This window comes from Blastomyces gilchristii (genome assembly GCF_000003855.2).
Source record: "Blastomyces gilchristii SLH14081 genomic scaffold supercont1.22, whole genome shotgun sequence".
Taxonomy (NCBI): Eukaryota; Fungi; Ascomycota; class Eurotiomycetes; order Onygenales; family Ajellomycetaceae; genus Blastomyces; species Blastomyces gilchristii.
The window spans coordinates 310,478-332,470 of record NW_003101660.1 but is presented as its reverse complement, the minus strand read 5'-3'; the positions used below and the strand labels follow the sequence as shown (position 1 = coordinate 332,470).

Here is a 21,993-nt window from a genome sequence, read left to right as displayed (position 1 = left end):
TACTGCTCTCGCTTATATAGTCATGCTTGCCACGCCGTTACAGATTGTCCCTGTTTTCTAGCTTTAGTGTACTTATGCCTGGTCAATTTCCCTTATCCCAAAGTCCTCTGCGACGGATAAAAATCAGAATAATTGATAGAACTAATGAGATTATATAACTATTTCGACTCTTGCTAAAAATTCATTCTACTTTACAAAAGACTTCCAAACTAATCCAAATCCCAACGCACAAGTTTAAGCAGGGGTATATATAAAATCAGAGAAAGGGGAGAGTGTGAGGAAAAAGAGAATAAAAGAATATTGAATACATTACTTCAACACCTCTGGGTCGTTCTGGGCCTTCTGCAGTACCTTCTTCATATCAGAATACAAATTTGGATTGGGGGTTTTCCACCTTCCATTGCCAGGGAAAACATCCCTCCGTAGCTTGTTGACCCAAGGGACCAATGGTTGATAATGGACAGTAGTGTTGTCATCCATTGTTTTCAAGAACACATCCTCTGCAGCAATCACACCTATCTTCATTCCAGCCAACTCTTCCGTGCTCACATAATTCCACTTCTCAAACCGCGGAACAGTTCTCCCTTTCCCCAATTCATCATAGTGAATGCATATCCAGAAAAGCACCCAGAAGAATGACTCGAGATCATGCATGAAGGAATGCTTTTCGCCGAGAAGCACGCCAATGGACATGAATGCCCGTGTGCCAGTTTTGCCTCGAGCTCCTGAAAATCCCTCCCGTTGTTCCTTGATCGCAAGGTCCAAGTCAATCAGGAATGACCGAAAGGAAGGATTACTGTCATCTTCATTCATCATGAGATTGTTTGGTGAGATATCACATTGAAGCATACCAGCCTTTTTATGTAAAGACTCATATCCTTCAATGCAGCCCTTCAGTGTCTCGAGCAGGGCAACCCTCGAACTTGCTTTGTAGATTGCCTTCCCGTAGTCACGGATGATGACACGACGATGCACGCGGTTTGCAGTACTAGTTTTTGCTGTCTTAACTGGAGAACTAGACTGAATCCGCTTTCTTGGCGGCGGCAGTGATGTGTCGGCGCGGCTGGAGGATCGCTTCCGCCCAGTGGTACTGCTACTTCGTCTATCGAGCGAGGTACGGGACTCACTTCTACTCAAAGGCAGTATCAAACGGTTTGACGTCTGTGTAACATCCAGGCCCTTTCGAACGGTGTTAAGAATATCATCATCTTTGCCACTCACGCAAACCGTCTCATGATGATAGTATCTCGCTACATTGACCACGTTCTTCCCAGTCACCTCACGCAGCAGTTCACCTTCTTCGTCGCGCTCCGAGTATTGCCATGAGTCTTTGATCACAAGAGGTATCTGTGAATCACCATTCTCTTGATGGGCCTTCCAGCAAGTTGTGGCACGGCCTGTGATGCACTGCGCCCGCGTCATCAATCCATCAATGATGAGACGTTCCTTTTGTCCATTTCGTTCAATGTCAATATACTTAATGCCTTCGGCATCAATAATGGTGGGATCATATCCAAGCTGCTCCTTGCTCATCCAGAGAAATCCAAGCACAGTGGCGACAAATCGCTGTCCCTCTTTATTGATGTCAAAATGCGTGGATGCGATCGCACCCAATCGATCAAATTCCCATAACCGCATAAGAGATCCGCAGAGTGTAAATCCAAGAACAAAACGACGAGTCTCCTGACACAAAAGTACTTCTCTTGCATACCTTCCCAGATCAAGACCTGCCAATGAAGGTTTATCATATTCGCGGTCGTTCTTCAGTTCTCCTGGCACAAGAATCTGCTGCCAGTGATACTTAACAGCTTTATCAGTGGCTAGACCATTCACAATGCCAATATCAAGCTTACGTTTCGCTGTTGAGCCTAATAGAGGTTGATGAGGCTGTACCAATAACCTTCGTTGAATGTTGAAAGTTGGAAACAACTCCTCAGCATAGCCCGTGAACAGAGTTATCATTTGAGAAAGCCATTTCAAGACATCTTGCTCCTTTGCATCCCCAGGCCATTCCTTCCAGCCATCCTTCTCATGATATTGTGGAGTATCGCCCTGCGTGCATTTCTTAAAAACTGTATCAGCAATGTGCTCAAGATCCGTCACCTCTCCAAAGAAAGCTTCGTAGAACCCAGGGATATCAATGGACATCGGTCCTATATCCTCTTTCAGCACATTATCGACGTCTTTGCGATATTCACTCGAGTTGACAAGGCTGCTCATATTATACGTAATTGGGGTTTGTTGAATAAATGGCGTGCTAGGCGGAGGAGTGGAACGCAGGACAGTAATAATGAGGTTGATAACAGCAGTCCAGATGTCGATGTCCAGGGCCTTTCGAATGACGAGTTGTGACAGTGCACGATAGACTTCATAGCTGAAGTCATTCTGTTGAACATATCCGAAAAGATTAGAGATGTCCGAAGCCAAATTGCGATTGCCTAATCGGGAGGAAAGATTGAATGCCGATTTCTGTGTCATCAAAGCGCCGAGAAGGTCTGATATTGCCTCTTGACAAGCTGAGGACGGAGTATCAACAGCACTATCGTAAGAGTTTAGATGCGGGCGGCAGAAATGCTCTGCATCTTCAAGAATAAGTCGTAGATGATCTAAAGAGTTTCTCAATGGGTGCTTTGCAATGACATTGCAATCGCTCTGGGTAAGGCTCGTCATTTCCAGAACCCAGGTTCAGTTTTACTACAAAGCGAGGTTGTTTTGGAATTATCACGAGTACCTAGGTAATGACGCGCCAAACGACTAAAGTCATGTGATCCTGATTTTATCATACTTTAGTAAGCCAGAACACGTGGGCGGCAACCAGTACCTAGGTATGGTATGGTATGGCAAGAAGATGACAAGATAATTTATCACCCTCGCGACGAGGTTGCACTTCTAAGCAGTGCGAGGGACCAGTAGTCCCCTGCCTCTGGCAGTTTGACGAAGCTAAGATAATCTCTACTCTCTGGGACTGACACGAGCGCCGCGTTGATTCGATGAAGCCGACTGAGCCATCAGCCAGAAGCAGGAGAGCTACAGCTACGAACAAAAACTGACGCCTCTCAATCCTCTTCGTTTTCAATGAACAGTACAAGGCCTCTACTCTAGACAATTCGTTGGTTCCTGTCATCAACGACCTTCCCCTTCGTCTCGAATCCTCGTCATGGCCTACGGCCTACCTATGCCACCGATGAAGTTGCAAACGGGTAACATATCACTCGAAACGCGGTGGATATTCTCTATGAAGATACAAAACGAAACATCTACACCAAATTTATGGAAATACCGCATGGAAACCTTGCTGCTTGAAGACCAATGTTTTTTTAATATCTGTCATATATGACCCCCAAATTTTGTAATTGTTGACAAGCGCGAAGCCCTACGTAACCACTAGGCCGTAAAGGGAATGGAACTAATAAATAGAATAGTACGTTACAGAGATAAGATTCTCCTTTCCGTTCCACAGGCTTATTATTGTCTTTCATCATTGTTAGGATTAAGCGAATGAGCTCTCCTCAAATGAAAAGCATTAGAAACAAACTGTTCTCATTTGAGATTTCGTGAGTATTAGACAAAGAAATTTTCCTGCTAATAATACTCGGAATCTATCTTATTGCTTGCAGCCAGTACCAATATGTATTTCACAATGAGTAAACAGGTATCCCGTTTCATATCCGCAACACCCTTTGTTATCACATATCGAGTAACACCACTGATATAGATCTAAATGAATTGTGTCATGGTTTTCGTGGGAAATAAACAAGCACTGCTCCGATTCGTTTCTCGCCTTCAACACTGAAAATAGGTGAGCTTTGATACAAATAGAGCTCTCTGCCACTGCCAGTCTACTGCTATTCTGTTTCCTCCTTGGGGCCCATGCGTAGATCTTGGGGTCTTTGATTGCGACCAGGGGGACAATTATCGCATCATGTTTCCCTCCGGCAGAGAAAGACTTTTCTAACACGACACCGTGTGATATTGGATCGGGAACTATGAGTAAGGATTTTTCCTGCCTTCCTCATTAGATTACGCTAGAATAGAGGGTGTAGACTCACTTTTTGGTACAATTTTTTGACCTCCACGACAGGTAAACAGTCGTCTGGAAGATCAAATCTCGGAGTCGGGCTGGGCTCGGATACAGTGCCATAGATTGCCGCAGCTGCCTTTTCTGCAGAAGGCTCGAATTCTTCTGGTAACGGTAATATTTGATGGGATCGTCACTTTCTTGCATCTTTTCGACGTATCTCATGCATACAGTCTCTTTAGCCGACTGCATTCGACACTAGACCCGGAAAGGTTTGGTCGGTATCTTATAATAATAAGTACTCCGTAGGATTGATGGAACGTTAGATAATCTCTCCCGCTACCCGGAAAGTTGATTAATAAATAAATCTTGTACACGAACGTGAAAGAATACTGACTCTGAATCTCTTTATCAATGAAGCGCAATTAAATTATTTTCGTCGTGGTGGGGCAGGAGAGCACGTGATTCAACGACATTTGACAGGTGAAAGTATATTGATATTGATACCAACCAACGAGACTAGTTTTTTGTTGGGGGTCCCGGGGGTTGATCGGCCCTGCTACCAGCAGTGCGCTGGTGGTGACTGAGCTCTTTTGCCCCAGTAGCCTACATTTTCCCACTCTCTAGGTCCCGTGACGCCAGCACACTGCACCATGTGTTTACCAGCAAACGTTTCTCAGGGACTTTGAGCACCATTCTTTGATTAGTGATTATTCGACTCTATGCTGTCCTTGGGATCACTAAATTGCTAGAGTGGCATTCTAGTATTATAACCAAAATACACTATGCTCAGGTAAAATATAGTGATTTTGGGTAGGTACTGTTGGAGTATCAATTTGTCAAGCAAAGTCGGACGCCAAGGTTAGGTCTGGTAAAAGGATTCGTTTGCGATAGGAGGGATATGCGGTAAATTGGTGAAGGCGGAGGATGAGTCAAGATCTAAGTTCAGCGCGGCAGGAAAGGTATTTGCCTGTGACGTTGTCGGAACACTGCCGTATCGGGGGAAGGCGGAGAATGAGTCAAGATCCAGGTCTGTTTCAAGGCTGCGACCAGGCTGCGCACCGAGACCACTTGCTTGCTGTTGGTGACGGACTATACTGGCGAAGCCATTGCCTTTGAAAAGTAGTATGCTTTAATTGAAACCCATGCCTGTTCAAGGTAAATTAATATTGAAAATTGAGGTAAGGTAATGTTGTTATATATTCATTGATAGCATCGAACTCAATGGGGTACCAGGCGCGTTTTTCAAACCTGTTATAACTTAGCTCTAGTCTTTATAATTGGGAGAGGCTCTTACTTGTTTGTGTGTGCTGCTCCCAATGACAGAGTTATCGCAACATGCTTTAACCGTCCCCATTTCCACCCGTACCGTGAGAATAGCGAAATGTTGTTCCTCTTTTGTTGTTTTTCCTCCTCTTCTTTAAGGTCCCCCCAAAGCTGTTTCGTGAGATCGCGTAAAGAAGAGGTTAGGATCTCGGTATTCCGAAGGGAAATATCTTCGGCCGACTTCTTTGTTCGTGATCTATTTCTGATACTCTTTTTAGCGCGGATATATTGTTGTGCTTCCTCAACCTTCTCTGACATGACAACAAGTAAAACAATACGACGACTGCTATCATCACGAATTCTTATCAGATCATTGTAGCAGCGCCGGATGATGCTCGAGTCAAGCGCAACTCCTTCACAAAAGTCTTGAGGGTTAACACTCCAGACTAAGCAGACTGTCTTGAGACATTTGATTGCTTTCGGCTTTAGCGCCCAATGTTTTGTGATTAATACAAGGTCGTCTACCTGCTTCTTAGATAGCCATTTTCCACTTGAGATCTAAATTGTGAGAACCATGAATGGCGTTTAGAATATGTCTCATCATGTTTAGGCCTCTTAAGCAAAGCTCGACGTAGGGATGAGAGTTGGTTGGGTGATTGTCGTATGTTGCTTAAGTAGTCGCCAACCTCCTTGATGAGTGAATTAGCATTGTGAAGGAAGAGAAAATGAGCGATGTGGTTTTACACACACTATCTCCAGCGGCACGAATGACGTTTTCAAGCTCTGAGAGCTTTGCGCTTATGGCCTGATTATACTTAAAATCGGTCAGCAATGATAGTTGGTGGTATATCTCAGATGATTACTTACCGTAGTGGTCATCTTCGAATATTGATAAGGCTGGAACAATAGAGGATGTGAAAGTTAAGGAATATTCAGATGGCAGATGTTGTGCCATGGCACACATCTGCCATCCTTAAACTTTAGCGCTAAATTGCTTACTCAGAATTGGCCCCCACAAACCAAAAACGCCAACATCTATCAGTTTTTACTTTCCGTAATGAGGGATAGCGGATACTTTCCTGTTCAATATCAGCAAAATACCCCTATTTGTATATGTCATTCCTTTCCTAGCTCTTGAAAGATAAGTGTGAGTTGGTTAATCCGTTCATACAAATTTGGGCCATTCATGGATGTCTGCGCAGTAATGTGACTCACCACCCAACGAACTCCAAAAAGCACTCTATAGAGCTGTTAATTTTCAACCATAGCACAACAACACAATAAGATATTAATATTATTTATTAAAGATTAAAACTATATGCAGAATACACCATATAAATATATATGATTAATTCAGAGAATGGTTGCTTGGCCTAATAATCCACCTGGAACATGAAACTCATGATTTTGAAATGATTGAATTGAATTGCGGTGTAGAAGATGTCAGAGAAGGAATATCATTTGATTTCATCAGAGAGGCCTGTGTGTGGCATTTATTACTGCTTTCAGAAGATTGTATAGAGCTTCTATAATGTTTTGAGCTCACTGTTAATCTTCTTATAGATCTCTTTGAGATCTCTGTGAACATCTGCTTTATTAACTGTGTTTCATAATGTTTAGCAGCATGTTCTTTCTTCTTTTTTTACAGTTGAAGCTTCTGTTCATCTCACTGTTGTTTCTTTATAAAATATTTAGCTGCAGCTGCAGCTTTGGCCTTCTCATCATATAATGATAATAATAGAGTCACTTACATATGTACTTGATTTAAATACTTGCTTTGACAGGCTTTCGCCTGTTCTAATAACTTATTCAGTTAAGAACCTCAGTTATAACTGCTTAATGAATGAGAGTTTAAGTTTCAGCTTCATCTTCAAATTTTTTTCAAAAATAATCTTATTAAAATAGATAATGAAATTTTTTTTAATCTGTTCATTAAATATGTTCTTGATATTATACATCTTACAGTATCTGTATTCAAAAATTTTCGGTTTTCAAAACAATTAATTACAAAGCTGCTGCAGAAACATACTGTGTTCAGACTTCTCAAATGTTATTGTAGTTCTGATGAGTCACAGGCTTCAATTGTCTCACAATCTTTTCAAAACTAAGTTTAAACTTATCAGAGTCAAAGTCAGCTTCTCTGACCCTCTGTTCTCTCTGTTTGAGTGTTAATTTCTTATGCATGGCACAGAGTCAGTGGAGAGAATTAAAGACTATAAACAAATTGACTCTCTTTGTCAGTGAGAAAAGATCTTAGAATGAATGTAATGGCACAAAGAGCTGTTGTAAAAGAAATGGCTTCATCAGATAAACCTGACAGGTTTGAAGAGCTCTATGGCATGGTGACTGCAATAGCGGGTGACTAGTGGGTGATGAGGGTTGATTCAAGAAGGGCGAGGAGGGTGAGCATGAGGCATGAGGTGAGGACGTGGTGAGGCTGGGGTGAGGATGTAGCAGCGAGGGACTGGTACTAATACGGAAGAGGAAGATCCAAATCTCCGATTAACTATGCAAATAAAAGAAAAACAAAAAATCAAATGAAATGAAATGAAAATGCCATGTATAAAAAATTCCATATCTATCTATTCATCAGTTCGTTTTCCGCATAATACCCAAACAGCGCCATTTCCCATTAATAATGCTACCACCTTTCTCTCCCACATCCCTGCCACGGCCGATAGTCCCAGCAGGAGAAACGCTACTACTCTCAATCCACTTCCATTTCACTCTGGAACTAGAACCAGAACGCTGTTGAGACTGAGCCTTTGTCTCCTTGCCGCCGCGGCCGCGGCCGCCCCCACCGTCCTCGTCGTTCTGGTCATGGTCACCGTCAGGCACATCCATTCGAAACCGCCGAACACTGCCCTCATACATCTCCTTGGCCCCCTTCCCCTCTTCGAAGAAGGGTATCCGGCTCCCGCCCGGCTGGCACCAGCTGGGCGCAATCTTCCGCCACATACCCCTCACGCCACGGGTTGAGCGGTCGATTTCTTCGTACTCGCGCCTACGGGTTGATGGGGATGTCCAGTCTATGACTGTCGCGGGGATGGGTTTGTACGGTCCGTCGGAATCTGCCTGGTGCAGAGCAGCGGTGGAGGTGGCGTCGTGGCTTACTGGGTCCCAGGTGCGATGTCGCTGCGTTCCAGGGGTGGAATTTCCGACGGGGGATGATAGGGAGGTGGGTGATGAAGGGGTTGTTGATGTTAGGAGGGGTGCTAGGGATGGAGATGCGGTGCAATATGATTTGCTGGTTTCAAGGGATGTGATTCTGTTGGTGAGTGCGCTGCTCTCCGTCGGCGAAGTAAATGATCTGTCATGTGTTTTTGACCTTTGCCATGAATGTTTCGAATCGTGGGATCCTCTGCCGTCTGCCGCGTCTGGCTTGCTGCTGCTGCCGCCGCCAGCTTCGAATACACGGCAGCTATTCCTATGGAGCGATACAAGATCTTCTTTTCTGTGGTATGGATCAGAATCCCCCTTGCGTAGCTTTGGAGAGTGGATTTGGGCATAAGTTCCGGCCTTATGGCTGCTGTGGTACTTCGACGACTTGCGGCGGGTCGCGGATGATGATCTGGATGTAATTTCCTGAGATGATGAGCGATGTCCGCCCGTTGAACAAGAAGAGGTCCTAGATCTACTGGCACTCTGTTTCGATTCGGTGTGGAGGCGTTTTCTGGAACGGGAAGGTGTATTTGACCGGGCTGACGAGTCTGCTGGCGTCTTGATCAAACGCTGCGACTCATCATGGCGTGTTTCATTGCTCGTTGCGGAAAACTGGGTCCCTGGCGTCAAGGAACCTAGTTCTGATATTGCTGGAGAACGACTCTGCTGCATGTTGACATCGGTAGCCTCGAGAGCGGGATAATACTTGGGTTTGGCATGGGAACTGATGCTATATGATGATTGTGCTGCGTTTGGTTCAGCAGTGTAGTGCGCGGGCACGAAGGCATCAACGGTAGCATAGAGCTTGTCATTGTGCTCTGGATGTGGGGGGATATATAAAAAGGGCGAGGTGATGCTGTCCTCACGTATATGTACGGGAGAATGGCTTTGATGCTGATCGACCTCAGAATCACTCCCCGTCTTGCATGTGAAGGTACCCATGCTTAGTCAGGGCATTCACCGGGCTGTTGGCTGCTATACGATTCGGTATGGAGTGAGATGCCCGAGAAACTGGGCAGCAAAGATATTATTAGCAGATGGTGTCTGGAGCCATTTGATGCGCAGACCATCACATGGCGCAAAATAATTCCGTCAAACGTACCAATGAAAGCGCGCATGCGCAGTTTCAGGTTGTCTCTGGACAATGGAGTTTCGACCACGAGAACTAGCCACTTATATATGAGGTAGATAACCCCGCGTCGTTTATGCAGGAGTACTCAGTATAAATAAGGTAGGGTAAATAGGACAGACACAGAGAGAGGGTACTTTGAAAGTAGAGCAATAAAGGCACAAGATGTAGAAGTTCAGAGTATGTAACTTATATGTGCAGAAGTTCAAACTTTCTTACTGGAGTTCATATGGGTGTTTCCAGTATCATGGTATATTAAAAAGAAAAGATAAAAAGCAGAAAGAAGAGAATGTGAAATATAGAAAGCTCTATGTGATCAAAAATGATGCTTAAAATATGCAACAAACAGGAAAAAAGAAAGATCACTATCTGAACAGAATGATCAACATTCTGAGGTCTGGTCACAAAAGAGAGAAGAAAAAAGAAAGAAAAAAAAAAGGAAAGGCCTCTTGCAGCAGGGCGGCAGACACCTGTTGTGGGGGGGTCAAACAGGTTGGACTGAGTCTGGTGATATCAGTAATAAGAAGTCAATGAAAGAAATATCCGGGGTTGTCAAAGGACATACATATATATACGGAGTGGAGCGCCCACCAACAATGCCTAAGAATAACCATACCATACCAACACATTTATTATTATTTATCCAGAACAAGAGTCCCACAAAGGGAAAAAAGGAAAAAGAAATAGTCAACGAAAACTTCGGCATATTCCCAGGTCCCGCTTTTAGTTTTCGTTTTGTAGCCCTCTCTCAGGCGCCCATTGTTGCTTCATCCACAACGGTCCACAACCGGTTGATTCGACAGCATTTTGTGGCGATTTGCCGCCAGGGTCTTTGAAAATCTGACTACGGAGTATGGGTCCTGGGAACGAACGGGGACCACGTTATGCGCCCGGCGAGCGACGCTGGCGAGCAGCTGCCGGGAACTTATAACTTATTCCTCCACATGAGTGGCCAGAATCGACTCAAGGCGAGGGCACCAAAAACAACAAAGCCGGCTGGGGGAGCCCATCAATCCATGCCCTTGCTCTTGCTTGGTTGAAGGCGCGCTGGGTTGTGGACCGTCGAGGCATTCGAGAACCAAGCAGAGGCAGAGTGTGTCAAATAATAAATGGTCATTCGGGACCTTATCTGTGGCTTGTTTTACAGAATAATGCGCCACCGTTTGTTGGGCCTTTGCCGGGGGGGAGTCAAGATCAAACCTCATAGAGTCATTACTGCGTAGGTCGTTCGTTGACTTAAGCGGGGAGGGAGTTAACGAACGGTAGAACTTAACTGATTATTAGAAGAAAGTGAAACTGAAACAGATCAAATTGGCTTGAACAAATGGAATAATATCATACATAAATAATCCATGCTTGTTCTGCTTTTGTGTTGCCCGGATATAAAAAATAGAACGTCAATCAACATGGGGATAACCAAGCTTGCTGCCAATTTCATTCATTATTCATTTCTCCCGCCGAAACTAACACTGACGGGTATAAGTTATTAATAAGAATAATGTCCCACTGAGCAATTGCAGGGACACCGCCGACAATAATAATCCTCATTTTTTTATTTCCTTTTGCCGCAGACTGAGTGGGTTCGATTGACGGGCCAGTTTTGCAGCTAGAGAAAGAATAGGCTTAACCCAGCCACACCGCCAGTCAAGGAATCCACAGAAGAAAAGCTTCTGAGAGCGGTGACCAGCCGCTTGCAAGAGTTGGCCCCCGCTATCGTTTAGTTACGTTTGTTGGCAATATCAGCGTGTTTTTTCTCAGTATGGATTGAATTTGCACCCCTTTTGGCTTTTGGTTGGTTAGCAGAGGTTGGGTTGACGGCAAAAAAACCAGAACGCCCAAAGCTTCAATAACTTAATAATAATAGTTAAAAAGACTGTCTATCACACTGTCCAAGTGTCCACCGCCTTGACAATCCCCATTTCATTCCGAATGGATAATGGATTTGACTGGGTTGCTCCTCGTCAAAAAGCATACGAATTGTTTGTTCCCACTATACGGAGTACACATCCAATCAACAGTACTCTGACACCCTCAAACGGCGCCCACCAGTTGCGATCGCGGGGTTGAACCACTGACCAGTCGTCGTCGGCTCCTGCGGCCGACCGTGTGAATACCTATAAGGTCATGGCTGCTGTCTATTATTCTGTGGTTCAATTCGTGCTTGCATCTCTGCATATAACCGTTCTCGTTCTCCCCCCCTCCCCCCCTCCTCCTCTCTCTTTGCGAAAACTGACTGACCTGCCTTGGCTTTGGCCAAACAGTAGGCACGGCACGGCACGGCTGCTTCTTCCGATTGGTAAAATGCAAGGGCATTGAATACCGGAATATTAATATTATTATAGGAGAAACCTGAGATCGTCACAGGGGAATGGGATGGTTATGTTATGGCATGGAACAGATAAAATTAAGGGACCTAAATATACAGAGAAGAAATTAGAAATTAATTTGAACAGTGAAATAAATACTGCAGAAAAGAAACCCCCCCCCCCCCCCAATGCTATCTATCTCTCTGATACTTTGCTACCCTCTCTCATCATAGTTATTAGTAGGTTTATGGAGTATGTGTACATATATTCAACCATAGACCTCAACAGACGTTCCTACACTTACATATCGTCCAAAACCCCATGGGCTGTAGGGAGGAATCGAGTTCCTTGCATCGTCGTCATTGATAACGGGAGCATAAAAAAAAAAAAAAAAAAAAAAAAAAAAAAAAAAAAAAAAGATATTGGTCCGGCAGACACACCGGATGGATGGGCGCGCCTCTTGAGGTTTGCGGTTGTGCATGTACCAGTAGAGGGATATTATTAATACATACAATGCACTGTACATGGACGTCTTATGTCGAGAGGATAGGAAATTTCGATAGTTGTTGAAAGAATTGTGTGTTTAGTCTCTCGCATATTTTTTTTCGGGATTCGGAGCGAATATTTACTTGTAAACTCAATGGTTCTGATATTTTCAAGGATTCTCAACTGATGTTGATTGTTATTCAGCTATTTAATGCTCATAAGTAACGCATATCTCATATCTCTCGAGCTCAACTATCGTCTCCTTTGCCTACGCCAGATTGCATGGACCCTATCATAACAAGTCACAAGCAAAGTGAGCAGTGAGTCTTATGAGAGCCAGCCTCACTGATAATAGTTTTAAATCTTCCTCTGCCTACCGGGATTTCTCTGCTACGCTGTTTCCCCGCGATATTTTGCTCGTTTAATGACCGACACATGAGAGAGTCTGAGGTAATGAGATACGACCGGTCCCATAATAGCTAGGTGTAAGGACACATCATAACTGAGCATGTGGTTGGTATCAACCAAATAGCTGAGGGAATATCGTATCATATATGACGAGGTAAGATGGGAAATCTAGCCCCTGCTCGTCTTGCGTTCCTTTTTATTTGTGTTTTTATCTTCATTTATTTTTTATTTTTTTTCACGCCTGGTACCCCTTAACCCTCTCCAAATACGCCCGCCACCCTTCCTCCCGATACCTCTGAACCGCCTCCACAGGATCCGACGCGGCATATATACCCCGGCCCGAAATGATAAAATCCGCACCCCTCCCCACCGCCGACGCGGGAGTCTGATACTGCTGCCCCAACGCATCCCCGCTCGACGACAAATTCACCCCCGTCGTAAAGACCACAAAGTCTTCTTCTTCTTCTTCTTCTTCTTCTTCTTCTTCTTCTTCTTCTTCTTCTTCTTCTCCTCCGTCTCCTTCTCCACCGCCAACCGGCAGCACCTCATTAAGCGCCCTCGTCGCCACAAACCCCAGCACAAACCCACGATGCTTCCTAGCCGCCTGCACCGACAACTCCGTGTAGGGTCCCGTGGCCATCGAGCCCTTGGACGTCATCTCCGCCAGGATAAGCAGCGCGCGCCCCTCGGCGGCATACGCTCTTTGGAAAACGGGGGAGGAGGCGGTTTGGGCCAGGGCGTCGACGATGCCCGGGCCGGCGAGCATGGCGCAGTTGACGATGTGGGCCCATTCCGAGATGCGCAGGGAGCCGCCGTGGTATTGTTTCTGGACGGTGCTGCCGATGTCGACGAATTTGCGGTCTTCAAAGAGGAGGAAGCGGTGTTTTTTGGCGAGGGCTTGGAGGCTGGTGAGGGTTGATGGAGTGAGGTCGGTGAGGATGTCGATGTGGGTTTTTAGGACGGTGATGTAGGGGCCCAGGCCTGTTTTTAGGAGTTAGTCTTATTATTGTTATTCTTCTTCTTATTAATATCATTTTATTATTTCTTATTCTTTCATTATAACCGTTTATGTTTTTGGGGAAGCTGTCTGGTGATTGTAGAAGGAGATATTGGAAAAAAAAAAGGGGGGGGGAAAGCGGGATAATTCTCACAGCCCCTCAATTAAAAATGAGGGGAGGGAAAATCTTTGAACGTACGGTCAGCTAGATCCAGCAACTCTTTCGTAGTCGTCACATCGGCGGAGACCACGACATTTGATTTCTTATCCTCTGCTATTTGGAAAAGCTGCTTGGCCAGTGGATTGCTGTGCCGGCTTGCCCGCACGGAGTATGGGAGGTGAGATTTTGAAGACATTTTTTTTCCTTTTCTCTTGGAAGAGGCGGGTTGAGATGCGCCGGGCGAAAAAAATGAACACTCGCGTGGTTTGATTTTATTTGCGCTTTTCTTCTTCTTTTTTTTTTTCTTGTTCTGTGCTCTCTTAAACAGCTTAATCGGTTCGTTCTTCTATGGGGAATTTGACAATGAGAACGCTGCTGGACTATTTATCTATTGAGAGTTGTCTGAAAGAAAGCTTCTGCAGCTTGATTGGCCAAACGCTGGATTGTAGCAAGGTCAACAACTCCCCTTGAAGCCGAATAAATGAGCAGTTCTTTACATCTTTACAAATAAAAGTTAAACGATTAAATAAGAAGTAGAAGAAGGTTCAGTAAGTAGAACAGAAATTCTGTTCTGACACATTCATGAATTACTAACTAGAAAGTTCTCAACATACAGTTGCTATCAACCAATGAACACAGATGAGTTAAATTTCATGAAGAGATTCAGTTGAAAAATAAAAAAATAAAATAAAAAAATAAAAAAATAAAAAAAATAAAAATAAAAAAATAGAGAAGTTCACTTGAGAGTGTTTAGATAGTCTCTGAAAGTTGTAGATTAAACATCTTCACCGAGAGACAATGATGTAAGAATATAGACTGTCAATCATTCATTCATATAATCTCAACATATCACTTGGAATCAATCTGAGTAAGAAAAGGAAACTAATTAGTGAGAATTTGAGAGTAATATTATAAACAATCAAGAATAGAAGTGCAATTTCATGAGTATCAAAGGTGCGCTCTAGATGCCTCTGATAAGTGATCATGGCATCTGTTTTAGTTCCATACATACTACTCCGTACCGAGCTACCGATGCATCAACACGCCTCTCCCCGACCGTGAAGAAGGTTGATAAATGGGCACAGTTGCGTAAGCAATAATAATAAAAATCCTCCTCTGGATTATTTCGTGCGTCCTACTTGGTATATGCGCACCCCAGCAGTCACTCGCTTAATGAAAGCGTGCCGTGGAACCTTCTTAGTTCTGCTTAGTGTACACATAAGGAGTAACTGTCTAGTGAATTAGGGATAAAGGTGTTGGTGTTAGTATTTATCCTCGACGAACGCGAAACCACGGCTTAGGATATTGAGCGGAGAATCTCAGTCAGTGCGCTCGCGAGTTTCGGGAGATCCATCATCCTCAAAAGTCGCGGGACCGTCTCCATAAGACCCTGCTGATGAATCTTGACCCAGATTTTTAATTTCGATCTCATATCGGTTATAGAAACTGCCCCATATATCCACTAGCATATTATACATCAGCACGGCAGTGGCTTCATGTTTTGGGAAATTTCTTGGGAATTGCCATGGCCAGGATGATTTTCCATGTGTCCCCCTGGTCATGAAGCGTGTCATAGATGCGATTATGTGCCTCGATAAAAAGCTGACAGCCGTGGCACGAAAGTTTACTGACTCCAAGGTAAGAATAGGCTTTGGCAAGGGATGGGTTCTCCGATTCCGATGCTGGAATAAGCAAGAGAAGTTTAATCTCGCAGTGGGTTACCAGATCTGTGCCTATCTGGTTCTTAGCATATATACGCTGTATCCCGTGTGACAGTTGATACCTTTAGTAACTTTTTCTCCTGCCTAAGGCGGGTTTCTTTGCGTAATTTGTTTCGTCGTGACAATGCTCTTTCGAAAACGTCTTCCCAATCCTTCGCATTTTTGCGGTATCGTGTGGGCTTTTGACATGGTTGCTGGAACAGCGTGGAGGTTGAATTCGTAACGGAAAAGATGACGGCATTGAGGTGACCATGAGACCTTCAGAATGTTATCCACTTCATTCATGGCAACAGCAACCTTCTTGAAATAGGATTCCCAGTGGTGAAAACCGCTTAACTGCAGGCGCTCGTCAGGTGTAAGGCCATCTTCTTTGGAGATGTATTTCAAACCATCTTGGCACATGCGGAACAAAGCAATCATCAGCTTCCAGGCTTCTGCATCATTCTCGTCTGGTTTCCCATAGATGGCACCCTGGTTTCTCGTAAAGTACTTTTCTAGTGCAATGATGGGCTTTAGAAAACTGTTGTAGGGGATGGTCCTCGTCAAACTCGGTTAGGTCGAGCCCTCTAAAGAGCGAGAATCTGCCATTGACGCGCGTTTGAATCAGAGCGAAGTTGAACTGGAGACACTTCGTTCGGAAGTTGAAGACGAGATTCTGAAGTTCTCGGTTTTTTATTTCGTGAGTGGGAGTTGACTCCTCACTACTTGCTGGATATAATTTGTGATAGCGAACGGATAGATATCTCTCTTGGTGCTGTCCAAATCCATTTTGCATGCTCCTCACATGTTACGGTCGGGACAGTCGTATTGCTACTGATCTTAATGGTAATCTTTTCTGCGGTTGTATCGACACGGAGAGCGGTGGCAATGACCTCATGGTTCGCGTTAGAAACGAGGAGGCCCGCGAGCGAGTCCAACAGCTTGGTTATTTAACTTCCCAGGAACGGAACGCGGGTAGGGGAGGACAGAGGTACTAGTTCTTCTGTGTCAAGGGAGGACCTATTTATTACTCGGGAGCTGGGCTCTGTCTCACTTCTCCAACTCTCCTATGGCGGCGATCAGATTTTAGATATCTGAGGCTGTCGCTGGCTCTTCAAAGGATTTCGGTAGGCGCATGTCGTCTTGCTGGCGTTGCTCTATAGCTCTGATTTGCGCAGTGACATCGACCTGCCTCAGATACCCCAGCCATATTATTGTCTGGTGGGGGGTCTGTCCACTGAACCCTGGTCATGATGGATATGTGTACTACTATATATATGTGTACTTCGGCCACTTGGAAGTTTAGGAATCGGTGTCGAAGCTTGACCCGATACGGTAGGTTTTTGTTTTTAGACTGACTTCGCTCTCAGCACGTCGTAACCAGGTGTATAATTGATAAAGTTGACTCCCCCCGCCTTTATCAAGCTCAAAAAATAAAATCACGCCACAGCTTCAATTAGCTTCGGTTGACAAAGATTTAAGAAAAGTGTAGAGTGAGGGGTTGCAGATTCAACATTGCCAAGGATTCAATTGTATGTAATGGATGAAAATATAAATACAAACCCTTGCACCGGTTCACTCCACTTCTGAGTGAAAAATAAAAATATTAAAAAGAAAGAGAGTAGAAAGATAGAAAAATTTCAAAAAAGCACAGCCTTACGATCCCCAGAAATTGTCTCCCTTCACCATCGAAAACGCAACACCAAAAGCGCTAAGGCCCCAAAGGCCAAGCTGCGCAAACGTATGCAGCGCACCGATATATCTCCCCTTCCCGTACGGCTTGTCAGAGTATACGTAGCCGTACATATACAGGGCGCGCATGACGATCCAGGTGCCGGTCAGGGCGATGGTGGCGCTGGGGTATTTCAGCCCTGCGACGAGGGCGGAGAGGGTGGTGAGCGGCATGTGTTCAAGGAAGTTGCTGTGGGCGCGTTGGGCACAGTTGAATCTGTGGGCGGCGGGCTGGAGAGGGGATAATTGGAATGTTAGCGGTTGACGGTTCTTCTTCTTTTCTTCTGGTTGAGGGGGAAGACTGAGGAGATGATTTATGAGTTGTGCGGATGCAACGTACGTTCTGCTTGCACTCCTCAGGAGTTGCGTAGGCATGGGGATACCTGATGCCAGACTTTTGGCGGTTCTTCCCGACGACGAAGATATGGACGAAGTTGAGGAGGGGGATGACTCCTACGGCGAGGGCGAGGACATTGCTGTTGGGCGGTTGTTTGTTAGCTCTGGATAGCCTGTTCAATTGGAATGCGATGCGATTGTGATTGATGATGATGATGGACGCTGGATGGGATAGAAGGGAGGGAGGGACATTGGAGAAATGAGAAGGGAACGAAATTGAATAGCATTGCATACCCGTAGTTATCTGGAAGAGTGATGGTAGTAACCATTTTTGCAATTGATGCGGGATGGAATTGTTAGGCGAACGATAAGTTAATACTCTGGCAAGATGGATGCAGATGCAAGTGTTGAATTGGTTCTTCGTTCTCCGCACGAGAGACAGTTGGAGGCGGGGAGGAGGACGAGGCCACTTATATATAGTTACAGCAAAATAATACAAAATTAAATGGAAGTCTCAAACTCTGTTCCCGTCCCACCCACAGGCGTATCGTATGGCAATTGCCATTGATGATAATACTGGTCAGGCTACCTTGGTATATCCACTATCCAACTCGATCTCTCCATACCGCAGCTTGGCGCCAGTCCGCGATGACATGTTCACATCTACCTAAATACCTACAGTTATTATGAGGTTGGGGGGTATGTTATGTTACACAGCTTCGGGCATAGTTTGATCTTATTTCGGATTACAACAATGCATGGAATATCCTAGAATAAATTAATTATGCATGCTTTTATTTAATAGCTGTATGAGCTCGGAGCTTCAGTCTTAGCGCCGGCACAACATCATCCCGCGCCCTCCTGCCGATGGGACAACAAGGCGATAGCCGGGCGAACAGAGGGTGTTACAATGAGCACCCATCATTGATACTGATTGTATTAGCAATCAGGACTTCCTCCTTGAAGATTTTATGAAATAGTGACTTCACATCAAGGGAGAGCTCTATATCTATACTCAGCTCAGAGGGAACTTTTTATACCAACCCCCCCGAATGGCCAGGGTGCAAACAAGTCAAACACTAGACAACTTGCTACACGACACGGCCCGTCACTTATCCTCACAAGTTGATCTTTAGTCCCAGGAAAATGAGGTCTCCATACATACATACACCTTTCCCAACAGTGATTCCGTGGCCCGGGAAATCGATGATCTTTCAGATAATGACATCGCTCGTCCCGGCAGTAACGTAATCAACCACCCAACGCCCGCCCAATCTTCATTTTTTCATCCATCTTCAAACATTCACAACATGCATCATGAAGCAGTTATACAAGCAGCAATTGATGATTTGAATACACAATTGATCCCTAATTATACTGAGACTGCTAAAAAATATGGAATCAGTTGATATACATTATCATGATGTTATAGAGATGTTCAAACATCAAGAAAGAAAACAAGCTCTACTCACTGTAAATGTAAGAAATCCCGCTCCTCGCGGATCCTTTACCCCTATTCCTATCTCTCGCGTAACCAATAGGGTTAGCGGCCCTTGGCTACACACAACTATATAGACTGGAGTTCGCGAATACTATTTGTAACTCAGCTTGAATGCTATTATATATTTAATCTCTACATTTTATCTTTCTACTGTGAATACTTCTAGTAGCTATCAGTATATATTATATCAAGCTGCAAATACCTGAATAATTGTCTGTGAGTACTTATTCTTATATTTCAAGCTCTATCAGTCAGCAATCATCTGTTATAACTGAAAGAACTAGAAACTTATATACTTTAATCTCTGTGAACTCTACTGCAGATATTCAGAAGTAGCTATCTAAATCATGAATAATCTCTGTAAAAGAAGTCTTAGAGAACTTATTAATTACTCACAGAATATTATTCTCTATATCTATAATAGAGAAACTCTTGCGGTAGGGGGATGGTTCCGATTTTCAAGGCCAATGCTAACATTTTCGAGAGGACAAGGGTTTGAGTGAGCTTGCGCTCGTACGACCAACCGCCTTGCGTGTTATTGGCGTGGTGGATGACCCCCTTAGTTGCATTCTCGGCCACATAGATCCCCCAATGGTACTCAACCGCAGCAACTGAAAGAATGAGATAAATCCCGTTGGCTTCCATGGTGGTATGGGATCGATGGTATGGGGTCAGACGGGATAGATCGAAAACGCTGGAAACCGTCGATTGAAAATGCGATGAGCTCAGGACGTAAAGCCCGCCAGAGTTGTCGGAACGAGGTGTATGGACCGAGACGACGAAGACAGGAAAGGGCTGGACTTTGAAGAATTGGCAACGAAGTATGCCGCGAAAGGGGGGAGTGGATATAGGGTTCTGGATACTGGGGGCAACGGTTGAGTATAAGATTGGAGAATCGATTCTGGTTCTGTTGGTTTGGATTTGAAGACATCCAGGGACGAGGGCAGAGTTAAGGCGCTTTATATAGGCGATCCTGCGAGGCGGCCCATGACCCTCCCATCGGTTGTCATCGTTCAGTAGCATGTACAGAAGAAAGGAGGGCGCAGTCCTCAGTGGAGACATGAAAGAGGACAGGCGTACGTTCCTTGGAGAAGGTTGTCGGCGCGTGCGGTATCCAGTAAAGCAATGGGAACCAACAGATGGTGTTTCCCACCATGACGCAGAATGCGCCCTGGACGTTTTGGGACAGGGGTATTGCCATCTAAGGGTTTCCATTGGTAGTGAACGTGAAGCGCTTGCCGCGATCGCCTGCGCCGTTGCTATCGTGTTTTGTGTATGGCCTCTCGACGGCCAATGAATCTACCGCCGGTAGCACATGAGCGCGACAGGTTATATTTATAGGTGCATTTCCTATAAATGTAGAAAGAAGAAATGCTGATGAGTTTCATCCTTCTTTCAGGTTATGAAGTCTAAAACCAATCCTAGCCAAGCCTGTTGGGGCAGGGGGTTATTCTGGGCACTGGCCACTTGAAATCATTGATTACGGGGAATAGTGGGTTGATTAATCGAAATCTTCCTTTGGTTTCTTCTTTACAATGGTCAGCAATGCTCAACACCATATCTGAAACTGAAGTAGGAAGCGCTTCATGCAGCAAAAATGTAGATCAGAAGGGACAGGTATGGGCTTGGAGTACCCGTTCAGCTCTCCATTCATCAGGGTATTCAGGGAACGCCTTTTTCATCGTTTCCAACCAAAGCTGCCATCCGTACACAACATAGCACGCCTTGCTGTACTCCCAATACTCAGGATACCAACCTGCAAATTCCCAATCAACAAACCCAGATAATCTACCACTATGTACCAGCACGTTTCCTGGCTTGAGATCCGCATGCGTGAAGAAAACACGGTATGGCCGGGAATGTACCTCTGCAACCAGAGCTCTATCAGCGTCTTCTGGAATCAGGCTAGAGATGCTCATGAGACGCTTGTTCAGATCCTCAATTTTGTTGTAGGGTCCGTTCCCGCCATTGTCATGGTCAATTCGACAATCGCGACACTCTCCACCAAAGTGGGCTGCAGATAAGATGGGAATAGGGATTTGGGATAGATCGAATTTGCTCCACATAATCCCTAAAATCAATGCTGAACTGCTCTAGTTGTTCAGCATCCATCAACGGGAGGCATTTTCCCGCAATGTCACCCTCGATGCGAGTGGTCAACATCCAACACTCTTCTGCTGCTGGTAACTCGATAAAATCAAGAACCCGAGGTGCATTTAATGTGGTGTGTTTTGCCACCAATTCAAGTGCACGCGCTTCGTTCACGAGACGCTGAGACGGGGCCCGTTTGAGGTATAGATTGAAGGGTAGCCGTTGAACATTAAGCACACCGTAAGTCCCGGTACCGTAGAAGTATGTACCAATTGGAAGGAGAAGGCGATAGAGAAAGAGACGGGCGGATTGTGGGACAAGATGGTAGAGTTGAAGTATTCTCAAGGGCGGCTGAGACGACGCGCTGGAATTAGCAAAACCGTAGGTGATAGGAGGTGAAAACGGGAAATTTTGACGTACCTGGCCCATATTTTCAGAAGATCCTTTGCTCTCCACCGAAAGAAAACTTTGTTAGCTGGCCAACCGCTGAAAATCCTTTTCCCCCTTTTCGTCAAAGCAGCTTTTGTGCCAAAGCAAACTGAATGAATCGGGGCTCTCCAATCGACCGATAGCCATCAACAACGTGATCGGGTGAGTGTTCTCTCTGTAGGCTACTGGGGCAAAAGAGCTCAGTCACCACCAGCGCTGCTGGTAGAAGGGCCGATCAACCCCCGGGACCCCCAACACTCTCCCACAGGGGCC

At 45.0% G+C, this 21,993-nt stretch overlaps 8 protein-coding genes across 10 annotated transcripts; all 8 read right to left on the bottom strand.

Annotated features, from left to right (window-relative positions):
- Positions 1-7: 7 nt before the first annotated feature.
- Positions 8-2,848, bottom strand: BDBG_08129 (uncharacterized protein). The gene has a single exon (XM_002621460.2). It carries the CDS (start codon positions 2,668-2,670, stop codon positions 310-312), a length of 2,361 nt encoding a protein of 786 aa, XP_002621506.1. The 5' UTR covers positions 2,671-2,848; the 3' UTR covers positions 8-309.
- A 15-nt stretch (positions 2,849-2,863) lies between these two features.
- On the bottom strand, positions 2,864-6,163 carry BDBG_08127 (the record flags this gene model as incomplete). Of its 3 annotated transcripts, none has more annotated exons than XM_002621458.2 (5): positions 2,864-4,007; positions 4,050-5,148; positions 5,316-5,842; positions 6,033-6,089; positions 6,152-6,163. In XM_002621458.2, 4 exons carry the CDS (start codon positions 6,161-6,163, stop codon positions 4,881-4,883), a joined length of 864 nt encoding a protein of 287 aa, XP_002621504.1. In that variant the 3' UTR covers positions 2,864-4,007; positions 4,050-4,880. The 3 variants fall into 3 exon arrangements, with proteins under 3 accessions (XP_002621504.1, XP_031580570.1, XP_031580571.1); XM_031723419.1 differs by having other exon boundaries at positions 2,864-4,003; XM_031723420.1 differs by having other exon boundaries at positions 2,998-3,951.
- Positions 6,164-7,873: 1,710 nt separating this feature from the next.
- Positions 7,874-9,388, bottom strand: BDBG_08126 (uncharacterized protein; the record flags this gene model as incomplete). The annotated part of the gene is made up of 1 exon (XM_031723418.1): positions 7,874-9,388. One exon carries the CDS (start codon positions 9,386-9,388, stop codon positions 7,874-7,876), a length of 1,515 nt encoding a protein of 504 aa, XP_031580569.1.
- A 3,609-nt stretch (positions 9,389-12,997) lies between these two features.
- On the bottom strand, positions 12,998-14,496 carry BDBG_08124 (orotidine 5'-phosphate decarboxylase). The gene is made up of 2 exons (XM_002621455.2): positions 13,972-14,496; positions 12,998-13,756 (listed from the first exon to the last, which is right to left on the bottom strand). Exons 1-2 carry the CDS (start codon positions 14,126-14,128, stop codon positions 13,011-13,013), a joined length of 903 nt encoding a protein of 300 aa, XP_002621501.1. The 5' UTR covers positions 14,129-14,496; the 3' UTR covers positions 12,998-13,010.
- A 755-nt stretch (positions 14,497-15,251) lies between these two features.
- On the bottom strand, positions 15,252-15,494 carry BDBG_17702 (uncharacterized protein; the record flags this gene model as incomplete). Its single annotated transcript, XM_031725359.1, has 1 exon — positions 15,252-15,494. The coding sequence occupies one exon, from the start codon at positions 15,492-15,494 to the stop codon at positions 15,252-15,254; it is 243 nt and encodes an 80-aa protein (XP_031580568.1).
- A 243-nt stretch (positions 15,495-15,737) lies between these two features.
- BDBG_08123 (uncharacterized protein) lies at positions 15,738-16,421 on the bottom strand (the record flags this gene model as incomplete). Its single annotated transcript, XM_002621454.1, has 2 exons — positions 15,738-16,142; positions 16,356-16,421. The coding sequence occupies 2 exons, from the start codon at positions 16,419-16,421 to the stop codon at positions 15,738-15,740; spliced, it is 471 nt and encodes a 156-aa protein (XP_002621500.1).
- An 867-nt stretch (positions 16,422-17,288) lies between these two features.
- BDBG_08122 (glutathione S-transferase) lies at positions 17,289-18,028 on the bottom strand (the record flags this gene model as incomplete). The annotated part of the gene is made up of 3 exons (XM_002621453.2): positions 17,289-17,594; positions 17,704-17,839; positions 17,994-18,028. 3 exons carry the CDS (start codon positions 18,026-18,028, stop codon positions 17,289-17,291), a joined length of 477 nt encoding a protein of 158 aa, XP_002621499.1.
- A 1,377-nt stretch (positions 18,029-19,405) lies between these two features.
- Positions 19,406-21,720, bottom strand: BDBG_08121 (uncharacterized protein; the record flags this gene model as incomplete). Its single annotated transcript, XM_031723417.1, has 4 exons — positions 19,406-19,429; positions 19,597-20,173; positions 20,980-21,271; positions 21,342-21,720. 3 exons carry the CDS (start codon positions 21,718-21,720, stop codon positions 19,603-19,605), a joined length of 1,242 nt encoding a protein of 413 aa, XP_031580567.1. The 3' UTR covers positions 19,406-19,429; positions 19,597-19,602.
- Between the last annotated feature and the right edge of the window lie 273 nt (positions 21,721-21,993).